The sequence below is a fragment of the Protomyctophum bolini genome (assembly GCF_963924005.1).
Source record: "Protomyctophum bolini genome assembly, chromosome: 7".
Taxonomy (NCBI): domain Eukaryota; kingdom Metazoa; phylum Chordata; class Actinopteri; order Myctophiformes; family Myctophidae; genus Protomyctophum; species Protomyctophum bolini.
In genome coordinates this window covers 43373280-43390704 of record NC_137868.1, presented here as the reverse complement: position 1 = coordinate 43390704, position 17425 = coordinate 43373280, and the positions used below count along the sequence as shown (strand labels likewise).

General features: G+C 43.6%; 2 protein-coding genes across 4 annotated transcripts; both read right to left on the bottom strand.

The window, feature by feature from the left end:
• Positions 1-372: 372 nt before the first annotated feature.
• On the bottom strand, positions 373-12222 carry mboat7 (membrane bound O-acyltransferase domain containing 7). Of its 2 annotated transcripts, none has more exons than XM_080767114.1 (9): positions 12106-12222; positions 11485-11568; positions 9803-9932; positions 8972-9098; positions 8241-8397; positions 6891-7086; positions 6147-6299; positions 5585-5761; positions 373-4450 (listed from the first exon to the last, which is right to left on the bottom strand). In XM_080767114.1, exons 2-9 carry the CDS (start codon positions 11558-11560, stop codon positions 4006-4008), a joined length of 1461 nt encoding a protein of 486 aa, XP_080623240.1. In that variant the 5' UTR covers positions 11561-11568; positions 12106-12222; the 3' UTR covers positions 373-4005. The 2 variants fall into 2 exon arrangements, with proteins under 2 accessions (XP_080623240.1, XP_080623241.1); XM_080767115.1 differs by having other exon boundaries at positions 11485-11565; positions 12106-12207.
• A 575-nt stretch (positions 12223-12797) lies between these two features.
• Positions 12798-15706, bottom strand: rps9 (ribosomal protein S9). 2 transcript variants are annotated; one of them, XM_080767534.1, is made up of 5 exons: positions 15683-15706; positions 14586-14698; positions 14187-14309; positions 13809-13995; positions 12798-13046 (listed from the first exon to the last, which is right to left on the bottom strand). In XM_080767534.1, the coding sequence occupies exons 2-5, from the start codon at positions 14680-14682 to the stop codon at positions 12869-12871; spliced, it is 585 nt and encodes a 194-aa protein (XP_080623660.1). In that variant the 5' UTR covers positions 14683-14698; positions 15683-15706; the 3' UTR covers positions 12798-12868. The 2 variants fall into 2 exon arrangements, with proteins under 2 accessions (XP_080623660.1, XP_080623661.1); XM_080767535.1 differs by lacking the exon at positions 15683-15706 and adding an exon at positions 15593-15638.
• Between the last annotated feature and the right edge of the window lie 1719 nt (positions 15707-17425).

The following is a 17425-nucleotide window of genomic DNA, read 5'->3' as shown; positions in this document are numbered from 1 at the left end:
TTTTTGAGGCCTGCCAGGCACGGCTGCACTATTAACTTTGGGGCAGGCCCGTGACTGACTGAATGACTGACTGGAAATGCACGATTTCATAGTAACTTTCATAATAACCTTTTAGTAATCAACTAATCAATCTGAGATTGATTAGGCAAATAAAGGAAAAGCAGCCCCCTCTTTCCCTTTGAATTTGCATGAGTCAACAGTCTGTCTCGAGACACACACAGTCACACACCATCATCCAACAAACTATTGAATAATAACCTCCAGTGAGTGTTTGCGTGTGAATATTGACATGTACTCTATTCCATGACTGAAACAGGAGAGGTTGTGTTACAATTGTCACCAAGTGCAAAATTGTTTAGCGACATAATTTATTAACAAAAATAGCATATAATAAAATAAAGCAGGGGTCTTCAACAGGGGGGGGGCACCAGATCTTTGTCTTAGAGATAGCGTTTTTCTTTTTCATTAACCACTTTCATCAACCCTATAGCATCCCCATTAGTTGAAAATAGCAGATGATGATCTACTACAAGCTCACATCTCGTGGTGCGGAGTTGCGAGCTTGTAGATCAGCTATTTTCGACAAAGTGGTTCGGTGTATGGGGGGGGGTTCAAGTGGTTAACATTAACAAAAACATGAATTGAGACAACACTGATTGCTGTCAAGCAAGTCTATGAAGCCATCAATGACATCTATGAAAAAAGTTCAATCTGCAAAAGAGACAGAATTTTATGCAAGAAAGTGGGGGTCCTTGCATAATCTCTCTCTCAGCTAAGTGGGTCCTTCTGCCTGGCATGGAGGACAAAACATACACAGCCTGGGAATGAGATGGAAATCAATAATTATAATTCACAGTGAATACGATTACTAACGGCAAGGGATTTGCATTTAGGATTTGGAACTGGAAAAGCAAAAAAGGATAACATTACAAAACAACATACGCAAAGAATTGTACAGAAGGTGTATAACCTTTTAACCCATGAGGTGACATCTATCACATTCTGATAAAGCAGTCTAAAAAAAGCTGATGCTAAAAGGGCATTTCCCCACAATACATGTATTTCTTACGATTTATTTTTGCACACGCCTATGAGAGTACGAGTGCCTTGAGCTGCATCTCGATCATAACATGTAAAAAGAAACAGATATTCTGGCCTAAAGCCTCACATGTGTGTAATACTGCTGGGCCCGTATACTGTATACAGGTTTCAAAAGGCTGTTACAGTAGAGAGATTAGATCGGAAGCATTACAACCAAATATCAGTTCAGATGAATTGTGTGTGTGAAAATGCCCCCTTGATATTTCATTTTCAAACATGTTCGAAAGTTAAATATCACTTTAAGGAGTAATTAACCCCCCCCCCAAAAAAGGACTTATTTTCTATCACGAATTTTCTATCATTAAGCCTTGAATTCAGAAAAAAAGAAGAAGAAATAGTTGACTCAGTAGGAGACGTTTTCTTCCAAACAAAAACAAAATAGTCTCCATGAATTCAAGGCTTCACAGGGTGTGTGTAATTGATAGACAATAGGTCATTCTTTGGGTGAACTAACTCCCTGTGAGCTTTACAACCCACTGACGGGTTTTTACAAATATTCATAGTCCATAACACATTCATCCAACGGTTTGTTTTTCAGTAAAATGAGGCAGCCTATACACATTTTAAATCTCTTTTTTTGGGGTCGCAACCCAAGATGGTCCTTGATGGCAGTACCGTTTTGGCAGTGAACAAACTGTGGCAGAGGCTGCTTCAGATGACACCCTCTCTACCTATACCAGTGCTTCTCACGTGATTTAGTTTGGAGGAGGGAGGGTCCCCTGATTCAGAGGGCGTCATCTGAAACAGCAGCAACGACAGACAACGGTGGGAAAACAGTGGGTCGAGGGTCAATATAAAAACAATCGTTTTGAACATCATGGGCCACCACACCGGAATGCTTGACACTTGACAGAGTGGCGGCCACCACAGCGGAATGCTTGACAAAATGGCCACCACACACACACACAGGAATGTTCGACAGAGTACAGCGTGCAAAAGTGAGTGACCAAGACTATAGTATAAACTCAGTGGTGCCAGGCAGCAGTCAGTACTGCTCTGCCCTGGGGCCTGTTTCACGAAACCTAGATTGGGGGATTAAGCTGGGATTTAGCAGCTATCCGTATGTTTTGACATTAGCTCCACATCTCAAGTGGACCTGGCATGACTTATACTTCATTGCATGCAGTTATGCATGCCTGGGTCGTGCGGTGACAATAGCCAATCTACACAAGCGCGTGTGTTGCAGAACTAGTCGATGGCCTATTTTAATCTGCGCAACGACGACTAAATCAGGCTTTATAATGCAGGCAAAACGAGAACGTATGGCAATGGATGGCCATGTCAGGACGGTCCTGTGCATTGTTGAAGCACAGGACCTGACATGGCCATCCGTTGCCATACGTAGGTCACGAGCAACGGAAATGTGCAACACAACTTTCCGTTGTTTCTTCCAGCTTTGAAGGGACAACGTCTCTCTCTACTCTACCGATCATTTCAACAGTGTTTTCAGGGCTCAATATGAGAGCATAATAATGTACATAAACTTAAGACAACTTAGCAACTCCTGGAATGCAATGCATCTGCCCTACAAAGCCAAAGAGCAGTAACTGTGGCAGTAGTGAAACCAATGGCCCCGAATGTCCATCTCCTGTTTCCGTCAACGGTACAGTACTACTGGCCCTATAGGGGTGGATGATATGGAAAAATATAATAACACAATATTGTTTCAAGCAGTATCACGATAGACAATATTATTTTGTGGTTATTTTTCAAGTTACTTAACAGCACAATCACCTACACGGTAACACAACTAAAAGAGTAGGAGTAAACGACGATTTTAGACCAAAATACTTAATTATTTCTGGCGAACGAAACAGTCGTTCTACAGAAGTATAAATTAAGGTATAGACCTGCAAATCATGGAATGTGCATTCACTGCATCACGATATCTCAGAAAAGGCCTATCGTGGAGACAATGTATCGTCCTGGCGATATTTATCTCCATATCGCCCACCCCTAACTGGCACAGAGTGGTAGACATAATTGTAACTTGTCCATTGGCTTTGGTCTATGTACAGAATTTGTTTCATTCTGAGTTACAGTACATTGTGGTACTCACTGGACTTAACGTATGATTCCCAGTAATATCATTTTCCATTATTCAGGGGTCACATTTGTGAATATAAACGGAAATAAATAAGTAATGAGTGGACTTGTCTCTGACCAGTCGAAAAATCACGCAATATTAAATCTAAGCTCTAGCTACTCTATGTTGTCTACACAGATGGTATAGTTACTGCCGTTTGCTTTTGTAAGGCAGATGTTTCCATGCAGGGAACTGTTGGAATGTGTAGTTGGTTTGGCTAGTCTACGGGCTCGATTACCTTTGTCAGTGTGTTGACTTTGAAACTAAAGGGAAACGTGTGACAATACTTGTGTTCCACGTTAATTGTGTTCTTTCACGCACTGAGGAAAGCGTTGCAAATGACTCTGTGAGGTAGCAAAAACCTTGTTTGACCTCCGAGTTTAAAAGCCTTTGTATGAAAACTGGACTTGGAAAACCGGAAATTGGCGTTTAAATACTTTCAACAATTGTGCATTTGCTCAAATCTACAAAAAGGTAGAATGAATAAAAGGTATATGGTGTACATCCCCCCCCACCCCCCAGGCATTTACCACTTGAAATAACATTCACTGAGCTTAAGCATTCAACACCTAACGAAATATCTCCATTGGGCTATTGTAACTTCGGTTTTTATAGAACCATTGAATTAAACCCTTTCCCGATCCCCGACAGGAAAAGAAAAACACCACAACTGTGTTGACGTTTGCGACAAAGATGGCACAATGAAGGCTGTTGTGAACTGAAGACTTTGCGGACGTTGACCCTTCCCGAAGGAACGTCACCCAAAACCATCCCACGTCAAGTCGTCGACCAATACCTAACAGTGTATACGACGTTGTTCAGTCTCTCTTCTCCCGAGAGAGTTCCTCCTCTCTCGTCGTCTCCGCCTCGTCGTCGTCCCCCCCGTCCTTAACAGCACCACCCGCTCTCTTACCGCTCTCTTCCCTCCTGGCTCCTCCTCCTCCTCCCTTCTTCAGCAGCCGCCCGAGCACGATGCAGGCCGCGGCGACGGCGTGCATCACGAAGTAGACGGAGGTCCAGTAGGCCACGGTGTCGTCGGCCCTCAGCAGGACGAAGCCCATGCACATGTAGTCGTAGGCGCGCATCTTCAGGAACCAGTGGGCCCAGTCGAAGGCGCGCTGGCCCCGCGGCCCCAGCCGCGCCCGCACGGACGCCTCCATGGCCGACTCGGCGGCGATGCAGAGCGGGATGGTGAGGAAGGAGAGGTAGTAGCCCACGTGCAGGCCGTGCCAGTAGGCGCTGATGAGCATGGTCCAGCCGGCTCTGGACATGGCAGAGGAGGGAGGGAGGCCGTTAACTCATTCTGGGCAGGAACCCCTTTTGGTGTTTCATAATGCTTATGCATTATGTTATACTTTAGCTATTGAAAAATAGCACATCTACAAGCTACAAAAATTGCGAAAATGCGGCACAAATAATATATATTCTTTCAGAGCGAACGTTTTTTTTTATTTCGACGTCAGGCCAAAATGGGTTAAAAGGTACTGACACTGTACACCTACACAGGTGTTACTTTGCCCGTTACTATGGCTGATATAGGGCGGTATTTCCCGGTAGGGTATATAGAATGTATATGGATATTTACACTATATAAAATAAAGTGTCCAGAACGTTAGCTATGTCCGTCTAGTAGTCTATAAGTAAAGCCCACCACACACCGGCTGTGTGCGCCGCGCGGCGGACACAGCCGCCTCCATTATTTTCAATGAACCTATCGCACACCGGCTCCGTCCGCCGCGCCGCGTCGCCTGGCGCACTGATAGAACACAGTTCTATTTTCCAGGCGGCGCCGCGCGGCAACGCATCGCGCCGCAGACGGTCGCAGACGGTGTGTGATGGGCTGAAGTAGGTCGGAGAGAGGCTTATTGTCGATATCGGCCCAGATTGTGGGAGTCTATCCCCGTTACACTGCTCTGGTCTGGGGGGGGGGAAGTCTACACAATTAGAGAATGTAGAAGAATTGTTATTTTGATCAATGTTTGTTTTATGGAACCAACATCAATACAGCATGGAAATGTGGACATATTCTGCAGGGCTAAATCTCATCAAATGAATTGCATTGAAAATAACCCATCGCTGCTGCCCTACCGCAGACATGTTGACAGGTACACGCAGCTGAAGCTAATGACGGTAATCGAGGGAGTGCATCGTTTAGATTCACCGACTGCAGGCCTTTTAAAAACAGCATTTAAAGGCCTGGGCCAGGCACCTTGGCTGGTAATCCAGTCTGGCAGTGTGCCGCGGGTTCGACTCCCGATCCCGACGGCCTTTACTGCATGTCTTCCCCCCATCTCTCTCCCCATTTCCTGTCAGCCTACTGTCTGTCCCTCCATAAAACATATAAAATAAAGGTGAAAGCCATTTAAAGATGGATTCCTCCTGCTAGCCACCACTGACCTGAGAGCGTAGGACTTGAAGGGAGCGTTGGGGTAGATGTAGTGATGCAGCCACCACTGCACCGTCATGTTCCAGTAGCGCATGCCATGTCGCACCTTCACACAGAAGTCTGTGTTGTAGCAGTCTATGTTCTGGATGGTTCTGAAGTCATACACCACTGCAGCGCTGGGATCAGGGCTGCATGGGCCGATGGACACACAACAAGGTTTTTTAGCAACACATACCTGTAGGCCTACATTTTCAACTGATAAAGGAAGACCACTGGTTCTCAAAACTTTCATTTCAAGGACCCTCATAACTGAGTGCACAAATGGAACCAAATGGACCCTTTATTATTATTCGTGACTCTATGGTGACCTTAGGTCAGGTGTTTACAAAGAAAACGCTTTTCACCTGCCCAGGGCTTAACGACGGGCTAGCCTGTCGGGACCAGACCAGACAAGTCCGGGCTGGCGATCGACGAAAATGCGAGGACTTTTTTTTTTCTCCCCACCACTGCCCAAAAGGCGCATCCATCGTCAGTCACTTTCACCCGTCTGAATAAGAGATTGAAAACATGTACCTGTATTTCACGGTGGGTCCTCCTCCGGGTTTGGACATGGCTGCCTCTGGGTAGCAGCCTAACCCTGCACTGATACAGCCAGCCTCTGCACCACACCACGCCGCATAGAAACGCATCCGAAACACAAAGAACACTGCTACCATGTAGAACAACCTGGAGAGAGAGAGAGAGGATTTTAAGATGTTAATCTGTATAATTGATCAGTGTTTTGTTTAACTTTTTTTATGTAGACCTAACCAAAAAAACCATTTCAACCACGGTTCATGATAGACTCTCGACAACCCATTTTCACCTCGCCATATCCAGATAAGAACTTGACGCAAGTTGCGAATGGGGTCTTACTGTAGTTACTGTACACACCTAGGCCTGTCGCGATTATTACACATTCGCAAATTATTTGAGAATAATTGTCAGAATTGTTTCCATTCATCTGTAACGATTCACCTGTTCATTGAACACTGAAATATGTCATGGAAATAATGCGTCGCGATGTGACAGTCAGCTTTGTGAGCTTGTAGATTCAATTTCCATCTTTAAAATATTTCAAAGATATATAAAATGATTAAATATGTGCAATTTCTGTTCACAAAGCCCGTTTATAATGATGTTCCAAATGGTCCCAATGCCTCAAAGTATAAACCACAATTGAACTCAACTAAAAACACACCATTTCATGATCGAGACACAGCGTCCCGACACACCACCACCACCATGCATCGCACTCACTCGGCGTCACACAAATACCTGAAGAGGAAGTGGCGTTCCAGGAAGTCCTCGCCGCGTACGTACGCCAGGGGGAAGACAGAGTTGACGGACAGGAACAGAGCCCCGTACAGCGGCACCAGCTTCAGCCTCTGCAGACACGGGCTCCAGCCCGGCAGGCCGAGAGGACTGGGCTGCCTCAGCCAGTCCATATAGGTCTGGAACCGGAAGAACGGGCCTTCGGAGGGGGGGGGGGGACCGAGGGAGGAGATGGAGGACATGCCGGATGCCATATAGTAGAGAGAGAGGAAAGGAGTAATAAGATTAGCCCATTCTGACCTGAGATCAGATTCTTAAAAATGTCTTCTACATCCTGAGAGTTTTCCATTCTGACCTGAGATCAGATTCTAAAAATGTCTTCTACATCCTGACAGTTTTCTGAAAAAGCTATTGTTTCTATGTCAGTCGTTCTTCGATTTTTCAAAAATAGCAGACCTACGAGCTCGTAGCGCGCCACTCGGTGGCGCGCTATGAGCTTGTAGATCTGCTATTTTTCAATAGCTAAAGCATAACATAATGCTAACACCCGAAATGGGTTAAAAAGGAAATAAAGACAATTTATAAGAGACACTGAATGTGAACAGAATAAAGGGAGGAACGGCTCAGTATAGGAGGAAGGGTGAAGGTGGATGGATGAAGGGTGGAGTTACTGGAGTTATTAAATAAAGACATGAAAAAACACTGGGACACATTTGAAAGAGTGAAAACGTATATATATATATGGACTCACACAAGATTGAACAAGTGGCAGAAGGCGAGACAAAGAGAGACGAGAGTTAAAAATGGATGCAAAACGTAAAGATCACATCGAACAATACAAATGACTGTTGGCACAAACACAAACAACATATGGCTCAAGTTTCAAACATCAAACGTATACGCAGAAAGAAGCTCCAGTCCCAACATATGCCATTTCATTATAGAGGGTATGCGCATGCTTAAAGTGAATGGCACATCGAGTGGCAAAGCAACATGCAAAGTGAGTTTAACATTGTTTAATGTTGTTTAATGCAATCAGATAGGACTTTTCTGTTTGGGTGCAGGGGCTGTCAAGGAAAGAAAGTAGTTTTTTGCCACTCAGTAGGCGTTCCTGCATAACTTCCGGATTTGATGACGATGTCACACGCATAACCTCTATTATTATTATTTCATTATATCATTAAGTGATTACAACATGCAGAAGAGGCGATTCTTTCTGTCTTCTACAAAAAAAAACGCCTCGAGAAAAACTAAAGCCTTTGCAAAAAGCTGTCAGCAGCTTTACAAACTGAATAGAGATCTGTAAACACTTATTATTATTTGACCATTTAATGTTCCCCAGAGCAGACTTACCTGTCATTATGCCGACATAGCAGTAGCTATAGGACAGAATGTCGTAGAGGGAGGGTTCCTGAGATAAGCCCCCGATCACGGGAGACTTGGAAAACGAGCTCACTTCGTTCTTCTTCTCCAGGTGGAAACTACGGATCTCATTGGCCAGGCTCACCATCTGGTTTGAAAACATAAAAATAAAAAAAAACGTGATTCAACACAAAATTGAGTTTTAAGACATTTCTGTTTTATTGACAGGTCATGCTACAGGTCATGGGGCTGGACAATATATCCATAAACATCACATGACTAGTACTACTGTATACAAAAAGAAAGACCTGGAGACCCTGTAAGATGTTGTTTGCCACTGTAAGGCTCTGTCTTTCTAGCAAATCTAGTTGAAAAAAAAGAAAAAAAAACACTTTTTCATGACAGGCTCTAGCCAAAGCACGATCTAGCATTTTCATTTGTTGGAGTGCGGCCATTTCGACTTTTTTGATGGAGCACTGACCGTAGCTGAGCACCCAGCCACCCACACACAGGAAGAGCTCTAGATTTCAACCTAAGCTTAGTATTTCTGACCCCTTTAAGAACAAAGAAAAAACATAAAGTACAATAAAATGGCAGAGGATGTGGAGGGAGGCATATGCTGTGGATATTCTATAATCTATTTGGATAAAGAAGAGTAGGTATACAGCACATAAATACAGCAGATAAATAAGGTCAGTCGGACTTGGCAGAGTTTTGGGTACCTTGAGCGTGAGGAGCAGCTGGATGGCATTGGCAAACGGTGTGGGCGGAGGCAGACCAAACCATGTGACCAGTCTGAAGAAGAGGAGATAGAGGAAGGTCCATGCCAGGGAGAGAGCAGGTGCACTCCTGGTTGACATACAAAGTCATAGAACATTGTTTTGTAAAGTTCAGTAGAGAAGATTAACAGACCGCCGGTGAAACGCTATATTTAATACATCGAGAGAAAAGCACAGGAAGACAAGACAAGACATCACAAGTATGTTTTCTTGCAGGACAAATGCCAAAAAGGGATTTGCATCATAAACAAAATCAATACGACCCAAAATATACAAAACGTACTGTAAGAAGTACACTATCACAGCTTGTGATAGTGACATCATCCGTCTACTCTACGCGCCAGCCCTGCCGTTGTAGTACAAAAACAATGCTTGCAAAAGTTGTGCTTCCGTCTCTCACTCACTGTCAATGTATAATTTGAGGAAACCCTGACATAGTATCTGCTATTCTGCTTATTATAACGTTCAGTCATGGTTTTGAAAACAAACAGCAGGGGGGCGATCTGAACCCCTTCTCTCACTGTAGCAGGCAACGACAGCATGGTGTACCTTCGCCTATATCTCACTCAAGACTTCTGCTCTTCTGCGTTATCTTTCACAACATAGCGGTTTTCAAATGCAACTCTGTGGGTTCATCACTTCTGCAGGAATATAAGAACTCACGTTGAGTAATGTACAATGTGCAACCTGGACATGCGGACGGGCACTGTCAAATGTGTGAACTATTCTACGAAGACATTCGACTCTGTACTGGCCTCGCTCTCTCTCTCTCACCTCCAACTGGTTTTGACGATGATCCATGTTCCAATCACTGTCACCAGAGAGTGCAGAGTGTGGATCTGACAGGTTGCTATGGCAACAGACAGACCTAAGAGCAAAGATGCCCCTTGCTTCACAGGAGGACCTATAGAAAGAGAATAGTCAAAGGAAAGCGAATGCAACGTGGTTAATACGATGCATGTTCTGAAGCAAAGCTAATTGAGGACTCGTGCTCAAAACGGTGCTTGATTGAAGGTCTGATACAGGCAGAGGCACCTCAGTGGCTTTGCTGGGCGTTCTCAGGCACATGTTGGGACCAATGTTGATTTTGACAGCAAATTTTGATTTAGTTCAGTCATAGTCTTTTGTATGAAATATAATTTAGTTTTAGTCATATTTTAGTCACCTGAAAGTGTTTTAGTGTTGGGTTAGGGTTAAGGCATTTTGGCAGGCCATGATGGAGTCGTAATGCCTCATTTTACACAATGGCTGAATGCTGAAAATAGCCAAGCTACAAACTCGCGTTGCGCTGCGACGCATTGTGAGCTTGTAGATCTGCTATTTTCAGAGGGTAACACCCGAGCGCAACCAAACATAAAATACCATGGCTTATAGGTCTCTTCTCCATATAGTCCCATTTTAATCTAGTATTTAATTTGAAATTGTCAATATATTTAGTCAGTGAAAAAAGCTATTTTTTTGGCAACGAAATCAACACTGATGGGGACACAGGTAGATACAAACATGGTCAACTTTTACTGAAGAGAATTAAGGCAAGATCGTACAAGCCAGAGCAGGTAATACATTGCTGGCATGATGGCAGAGCATTTGGGGATGGCTGATTTGTCCTGTACACATCGATTAGATTGATGCACAGCAGATATGCAGTAACAACCCAGACCAAAACCCAATTAGCTTGAGGCCAGTCGTGAGTAACTTGTGACTGCTTAAATCAGCCACCAGCCACACACATCAAAGCATGTTACAGAAAAACTAAACACAAGAAGCACAACATTTTCTCCATTAGATGAACTTGATCTCTTCATTCACAAAAGCATGATGTTTTGGCCCATGGTTTTAATCTAAATCTAACAAAGCCCTTTGAATAATCTGATAAAAGCCATCTGGGCACGCACAAGCGTCATATTTATTTTTGTGAATAAAGAGATACTTTAATGGAGTGATAGTGTCATGCACTGTACTGTGGCTGTCAATGACCATTGTTCACTCTTAGACAAAACTGCTATAGCCAGTGCCTCCATATAATAATTAATACAGACAACCGATCTAAAGCCTATGTGGCTTTATCTGTATATTCTTTCTTATATACAGGTACAGACCACAAAATATAACTACTAAATAGCTCACTAGCAGAATATTTAAACACCTGCTTGGTGAGGCATTTTTGCTGAAAGCAAGAGAGAGTATTAGTAGAGAGAAATACTGCATTGTGTAGTAGGCTACCGGTATGTCAACTAGCAGGTGAGTTTAAGTTTATGCATAAACCCAAGTGACAGGCAGCCAGATATACATACAACTCTGTCTCTAGCTTGCCACCAGGCGGTCTGCACCTTAAGAATGTATCCAAATCCTATGGCTATAAATGGCTATGGTCCAGAGCTACTGCAATCTAACAGATTATTTGCTGAATGCCATTGTCTTCATTTAAGACGAGTTTAGTCCACAATTATACTCACTGAGATAACGGAATAGGAAGCCAACGGGGATGGAGGCAGCGAGGACGGCCAGATACACCAGCTCATCAGGAGACATTCTCTCTGCTAGCAAATCAACACATACATGATTTTAACCAGTGATCAGATCGGATCACCGACTTCGAAAATAGCCGATGTACGATTGGCTATCTGCCATTTAATTGAGGACTGAATATATATATACACACACACTTGAATTTCCTAGGACGTATGGTACCGGTATGTGTATTAGATTAGAATGAAGCCTGCATTTTGAACGACTTCTTGACAGCCCAGACGAGACTGGAGTAACGCTATCCTACACTCCCGAACCAACAGTAAACTAGCTACCACACATTTGAGTCGGATTCAGTTAGTTAATGTCATGCAAATGGGAATTAAACACTCAGTTTAGCCAGTTGTAGTGTTATACAATCAATACATAATCCGACATATCCCATCATCACTATTAAAATGCTAACTACGAACCAGTGAAATGAGACTTGCATGCTTGACACGTTAGCCTGGCTGGCTCAGACAGAATTAAGTGTTAGCCTACTACTACGACTATATTTACGACTGCAGGTTTACGTCTATGTAAGAGGGCAAACAAACGTTACTTACATTTAGAAAAATTCACCAGTTTAAATACTTCCAGGCATTCGTGCAGGCTTCAAACTCTGCTATAGCAGCTCTGCTCCATCTAGCTAGCTATTTGGTTTGAGGGCTGTCAGTGTAAGGTACTTCTCTACCTTTAAAACATGAGGATGAGGCTCAATTTGCTTTAAATGGTTTACTCCCTACTCCCCAAGCTCAAATAATAACCACAACTAAAAAACCCTGGGCTTATTTTTGCTTACCCTTTTGAATAAATCTGTACCATTGTAGCTTTTTTACAACAGTTTAAAAGTATTAAATGCTAGCAATTTACAGTAAAGGCAAAAATGTCCCTATGGGCCGTGTTGCTCAATCTCAGTAACTTCCTGGTTGGAAAGCTCATGCCACAATGCCTGGGGGCGTGGACGGTAGTTTTTGCTGGCAAGTGTTTACTCCTTTCTACATTATTATTAACATGATACTTCTGTGAACTTTTGTATTGTGTTAAACACTTATAGATTGAATCTCCCATTACCAAAATCACAATAAGTGTCGTGATTAGTGCGAATAAAGTATCTTATTGGAAATATACCAAGTGCTCATATTTAAAAAAAATAATACATTTCATATGCCAGCCCCACCCAGTCAGGTGATATTACACAATAAATTATACATTCATCAGTTAAAATTGCAGACATAAAAAAAAAAGGACAGACAGATTTATGGTCAAAGCCGAAGTTTTTTTTTATTCAGTAAAAACTGCAGGCTGAAGAATCAAAACACTTTTAGTTTAGTCCTCCTCCTCCTCATCTCCTCCTGCAGTTCCACCCTGGGCCTTCTTGGCGTTCTTACGCTTGACGCGGCCAGGGCGTCCACCACCATATGGAGACCTCAGTGAGAAGTCGATGTGCTTCTGGCTGTCCAGACGAACGACGAACGAGGGGATGTTCACCACCTGTTTGCGCACCCTGGAAGACACAGGAGGAAAGATTATTAAAGAGACTGAAATGTTGCGTTAATCAAAGTCCCAAACTGTGGTTTTTGACTGCATGTCAAAATACTAGGAGTATCCACACCGTTCTTGATGATCCACAAGTGAAGTTTATTCAATACAATCCATATGGGCCTAAACATACCAAATAAGTTCACTTGGGAGTTCTCTTTTTTTACTTGCACCTTCATCCAATTCATAATAGGTTAAGGTTCTAAAGGTCATGGGGGGGGAAAAGCTAGCAAGAAACCAAAGATCTCTTGTGGACATGTTTGTCCAGTTTAGTGCAAAAGTTAACAGGCCTCATTGACGAGGAATTCATGACACCACAGGAAATCTGAGGAATTCATTTAAATCATCGGCCTTAAAGTTAATCAATGAATACTCCACCACAAAAAGTCAGATACTGGTGCAATTATCCTTATACTTTACCTGATAGACAAAAGTCCATGGGGATAGTCTGCCACCTCCCTTGGTCTGGGCAATGTCTAGCGACAAGGTATACGGCTTTGAGACCGAATTGACCTTGCAGAAATGTTTTAATTAACCTAGGCTCCAAAGTAGCCTGGCGGCGCGCCGTTTTAAGTGACCTCAGCGATAGCGCTTGGTAGACCTCTGATGAAAGACAAAGCATTTTGAAAAGTTTCTCGTCAATCTCGAGTAGCGCACTGCATTGTACACGCCATACAGTTACATGTGAAGAAAACGCTCCCGACGTCAACCGTTTCTCTGCACTTACCGGATGTGCCTCTGGCGGATCAGGACACGTGCGTGGTGGATGCTCTTGGCGAGACCCAGTTTGAAAACCTGGGTCTGGAGACGCCTCTCCATGAAGTCTTCCACTTTCAGGCCGAGGATGTAATCGAGCTTCATCTTACCCTCATCCAGCACACCGATCCTAACCAAACGTCTCAGCAGGGCGTTACCTAACGGGCAAGGAACACAGGACCACGTGAGCCAGCATATAAGGTTGGTACAGTTCCTCTCACCAGAGCATTTGTTGGCCTCATGTTGAGGAATTCATGACACCATGGATACCAGTCTGACAGTTTTGAAATATTAAATCATCGGCCAGTAACGATAGCGTTAAATACAACAGTCAATACAATATGCATACCCTCAAACAGACGCTTGGGTTCCTTCTCATCCAAGGTGAGCAGCTCTCTGGCAGCCTTACGGATCTTGGCCAGGGTGAACTTGACTCTCCACACCTCACGCTTGTTCCTCAGGCCATACTCACCTGAAAGACAAGACAATAATGTTAGTGGGGCTGCAAGCAATAAGATGTTTAATCAAAACATAACAGATTGTGAAAATAGCCGATCTACAAGCTCATGGTGTCACATCAGTTCATGACATTATCTTGAAAATGAAAATGCCCAGGGCCACAACCAAGGATTTCAAGACATCCAGAGACAGTTTGGATTAAGTACCAGTGTAGATCAAAAGCAAGCTGCTACCGATTGTGTCTTGAGACATCAATGTGCTTAATAAAATAAATGGCGTCATGTCTTACCAATGAGTTTCAACTCCTGGTCGAGACGGGACTTCTCGAATGGACGACGAGGCGTGACATAAGTCTTGCGACAAACCCAGCTCCTGGCAACGGGCATGGTGGCTTAGTTGAGCCTGCGGACACGTTTGACATTTAAAAAAAAATAAGACATCGATACCTGCAGCCTAACATTTTACTAAATCGGGACAATCAAAATTTTAAATCATTTTACATTTAAATAATTAATTTACATTTTAAACTGTTACCAAATAACTTCACTTTGGAGTTCTCACTTTTTTTTACTTGCACCTTCATCCAATTCATAATAGGTTAAAGGTCATGGGGGGGAAACTAGCAAGAAACCAAAGATCTCTTGTGGACACTGGACATGTTTGTCCAGTGAAAAAGGTAACGGGCCTCATTGACGAGGAATTCATGACACCACAGGAAATCTGAGGAATTCATTTAAATCATCGGCCTTCAAACCATGTTGAAACATTAAGTTCAATGAATACTCCACCAGATACCTGCAGCCCAACATTTTACTAAATCGGGAAATAACTTGAGTTGACTAAAAAAGAAATCTCAATACTTACATTCAAGGCCAAAATAAATAATTTTAAGTTTGAATATTATTTAAAATTAAAATAATTAATGTACATTTCAATGTTCATAATTTCTCACGTCAGCTGACCTAAGCAAGGTAGCTGAGCTAGCATGTAGCCTAATAGCTGCCCCCTGATGCAAAAAAAAACGCAGTAAGTCACTAAACCAGTGCACAAACTAGATAAAAACATTGCACAGTATGCATGCGTGTTTAAGGAACGGATGGGTCCATTTGGTTCTGATCCGTTAGCCCGTGAATGAGCCGCACTGCCGCAGCCATAGAGTTGTTATACGGGCCCACGTGCCGACTGTCTTCACTTAGCTATGGCTAGCTTCCTAGCTAGTAGTTAAAATGTGTCAATTTCCACGAACACAACAGAAGCCACATGGTTCTGGCGGAGAAATAATACGTTCTATAATACTATTAAACTGTATTGGCAGTTGACTGTGGCTTTCTATAATGGCATTCAGAGTTTCAGACAATAAAGCACAAGAACAGCGCCGCTTCGTACCTATCTGTCTGGGGCTGTTGCAGGAAAGAGGAAATTGTGGGCGGCTCCCAGTTTATTTATATGGATTTCATGAACAACATGTCCCACAATGCAATGCTGGATGTCTGCTGGAAACGGAAGCAACACTAGCAACAGGCTCTATGCTCGGTACCGATGGTGCCGCTGCCAGCAGTACCCTCTATAGGTTGAACTGAAAACAGCAACTGACTACGAAAGCCGAAACAAACTTCAGAAATTAAAAAAATAGGCCCAAAATAAAAGCCTGGGTACCGAGGCTAGCCCAATAGAAATGTGTTGATAATACTATGCATCTCATCTTTATGAACAAGTGGTGCCCGGGGGGCCAGTGCCCATGGGAGCCTGGGCAGGGGCAGGGGCCCTGCGTGCGCATGTGCCCAGGCACAGAGCTCCGGGGACCACCTAGTGTGCCCGACTGGGTCTGGGGACCCCCGGGCGGCCTTCCTACCTACGGGATAGCACCGGAGGGATCCCCCGCGAGGGGGCTTGGTCCTCCGGGCAGACTGCGGACCCCACCAGTTCACTTACCTCTTAACGGTTTCACGCCCTGTTGAACTCTCTCTTCAAACTTCTTTTCAACTTTCCTTCACGGTACTTGTTTGCTAGCAATTTATCATTCTGTTAAGCTGGTCAAGTCATCGGGATGTCAGCGGTATCCTCTTTCATGCCCATATATGGAGTTCTTTGTCAGGCATGCCCAAATATGGAGTCTATGCAGAAACCGTATTTTGGCATGCCCAAATATGGAGTCTGGCCCGGGCAGAGGCCTTGTGATGTCAGCTGTGGCCCGGGCAGAGGCCTTTTGTGGCGGTTGGAACGATGCAAGTTGGAAAAGTATGCCCCACCCAGATATTATGTCTGTGTCCCTTTTATGCCCATATATGGAGTTATTTTTCAGGCATGCTCATATGGAGTCTATGCATACATCAGAATGATGTCAGAACAGGCCAGTTCCATATAATTATGGACTCTGGGCAGAGCCCTATGTCCAGAGCCCGGGCAGAGGCCTTTTTGGGGTGGTTCTGGACAACCGTGGGTCCGACCGACTCGACACCACACCGGGCACTGCAACCCCTGTGGCGGGGTGGAACACGTGTGTCGTATTTGGAGTCGGTGGGGCAAACGGTGCTCGAGTTACATGGATTACAGGCGTACGTAGTGCGTACAGAGATTTATGGTGCATTTATAGTTACCGGTAGATTAGATAGATTAGGTTAGTGTGACCAGATTGTCTTTGAGACAGTGCCTGCCTGATCCTAATCATATTTACAATCAATGCACACTACATAATGGAGCAGTGGAATCAGGATGTGCTTTACTGTAAGTAGGTCTACTATAGGCCATGCAGGTAATATGATTGATTTCTTATTTATTTTGTATTGATTGAATGCTTTATTACACTTGGTCTAAATTTTAGACCACGTAAATTAGTGCAATTAAATTATAGAACTCTATAAAGGAGCACAAAAAAGGTCCTGGGGACCTTTTTTTGAGAATTTGAGGTCCTTTGTGTATTCAAGTCAATATAAACAGAAGGACAGAAAAACATAGGCTACTGTAAAGGAAAATGTTGAAATGTCATTCTGCGGGGGACTCATGGGGACATGTGACCTCAATTGAAATCAGAAAATAGAATAGATAATTGAAAATATAAGCATTCGAGGAAAAACACGAATTAGGAGGAAGTGTTTGTGTGTGTGTGTGTGTGTGTGTGTGTGTGTGTGT

Coding starts and splice junctions, on each gene's coding strand:
- mboat7 (XM_080767114.1), bottom strand. CDS start 11,560: ATGTCTCCTGATGAGCTGGTGTATCTGGCCGTCCTCGCTGCCTCCATC. Junction 8,398..8,971: donor AGCTGCTCCTCACGCTCAAG/GTACCCAAAACT, acceptor TTTTCAAACCAG/ATGGTGAGCCTGGCCAATGA. Junction 5,762..6,146: donor GGACCCACCGTGAAATACAG/GTACATGTTTTC, acceptor CGGCCCATGCAG/CCCTGATCCCAGCGCTGCAG.
- rps9 (XM_080767534.1), bottom strand. CDS start 14,682: ATGCCCGTTGCCAGGAGCTGGGTTTGTCGCAAGACTTATGTCACGCCT. Junction 13,996..14,186: donor ACCCAAGCGTCTGTTTGAGG/GTATGCATATTG, acceptor CTTGCCCGTTAG/GTAACGCCCTGCTGAGACGT. Junction 13,047..13,808: donor ATCCGCCAGAGGCACATCCG/GTAAGTGCAGAG, acceptor TGTGTCTTCCAG/GGTGCGCAAACAGGTGGTGA.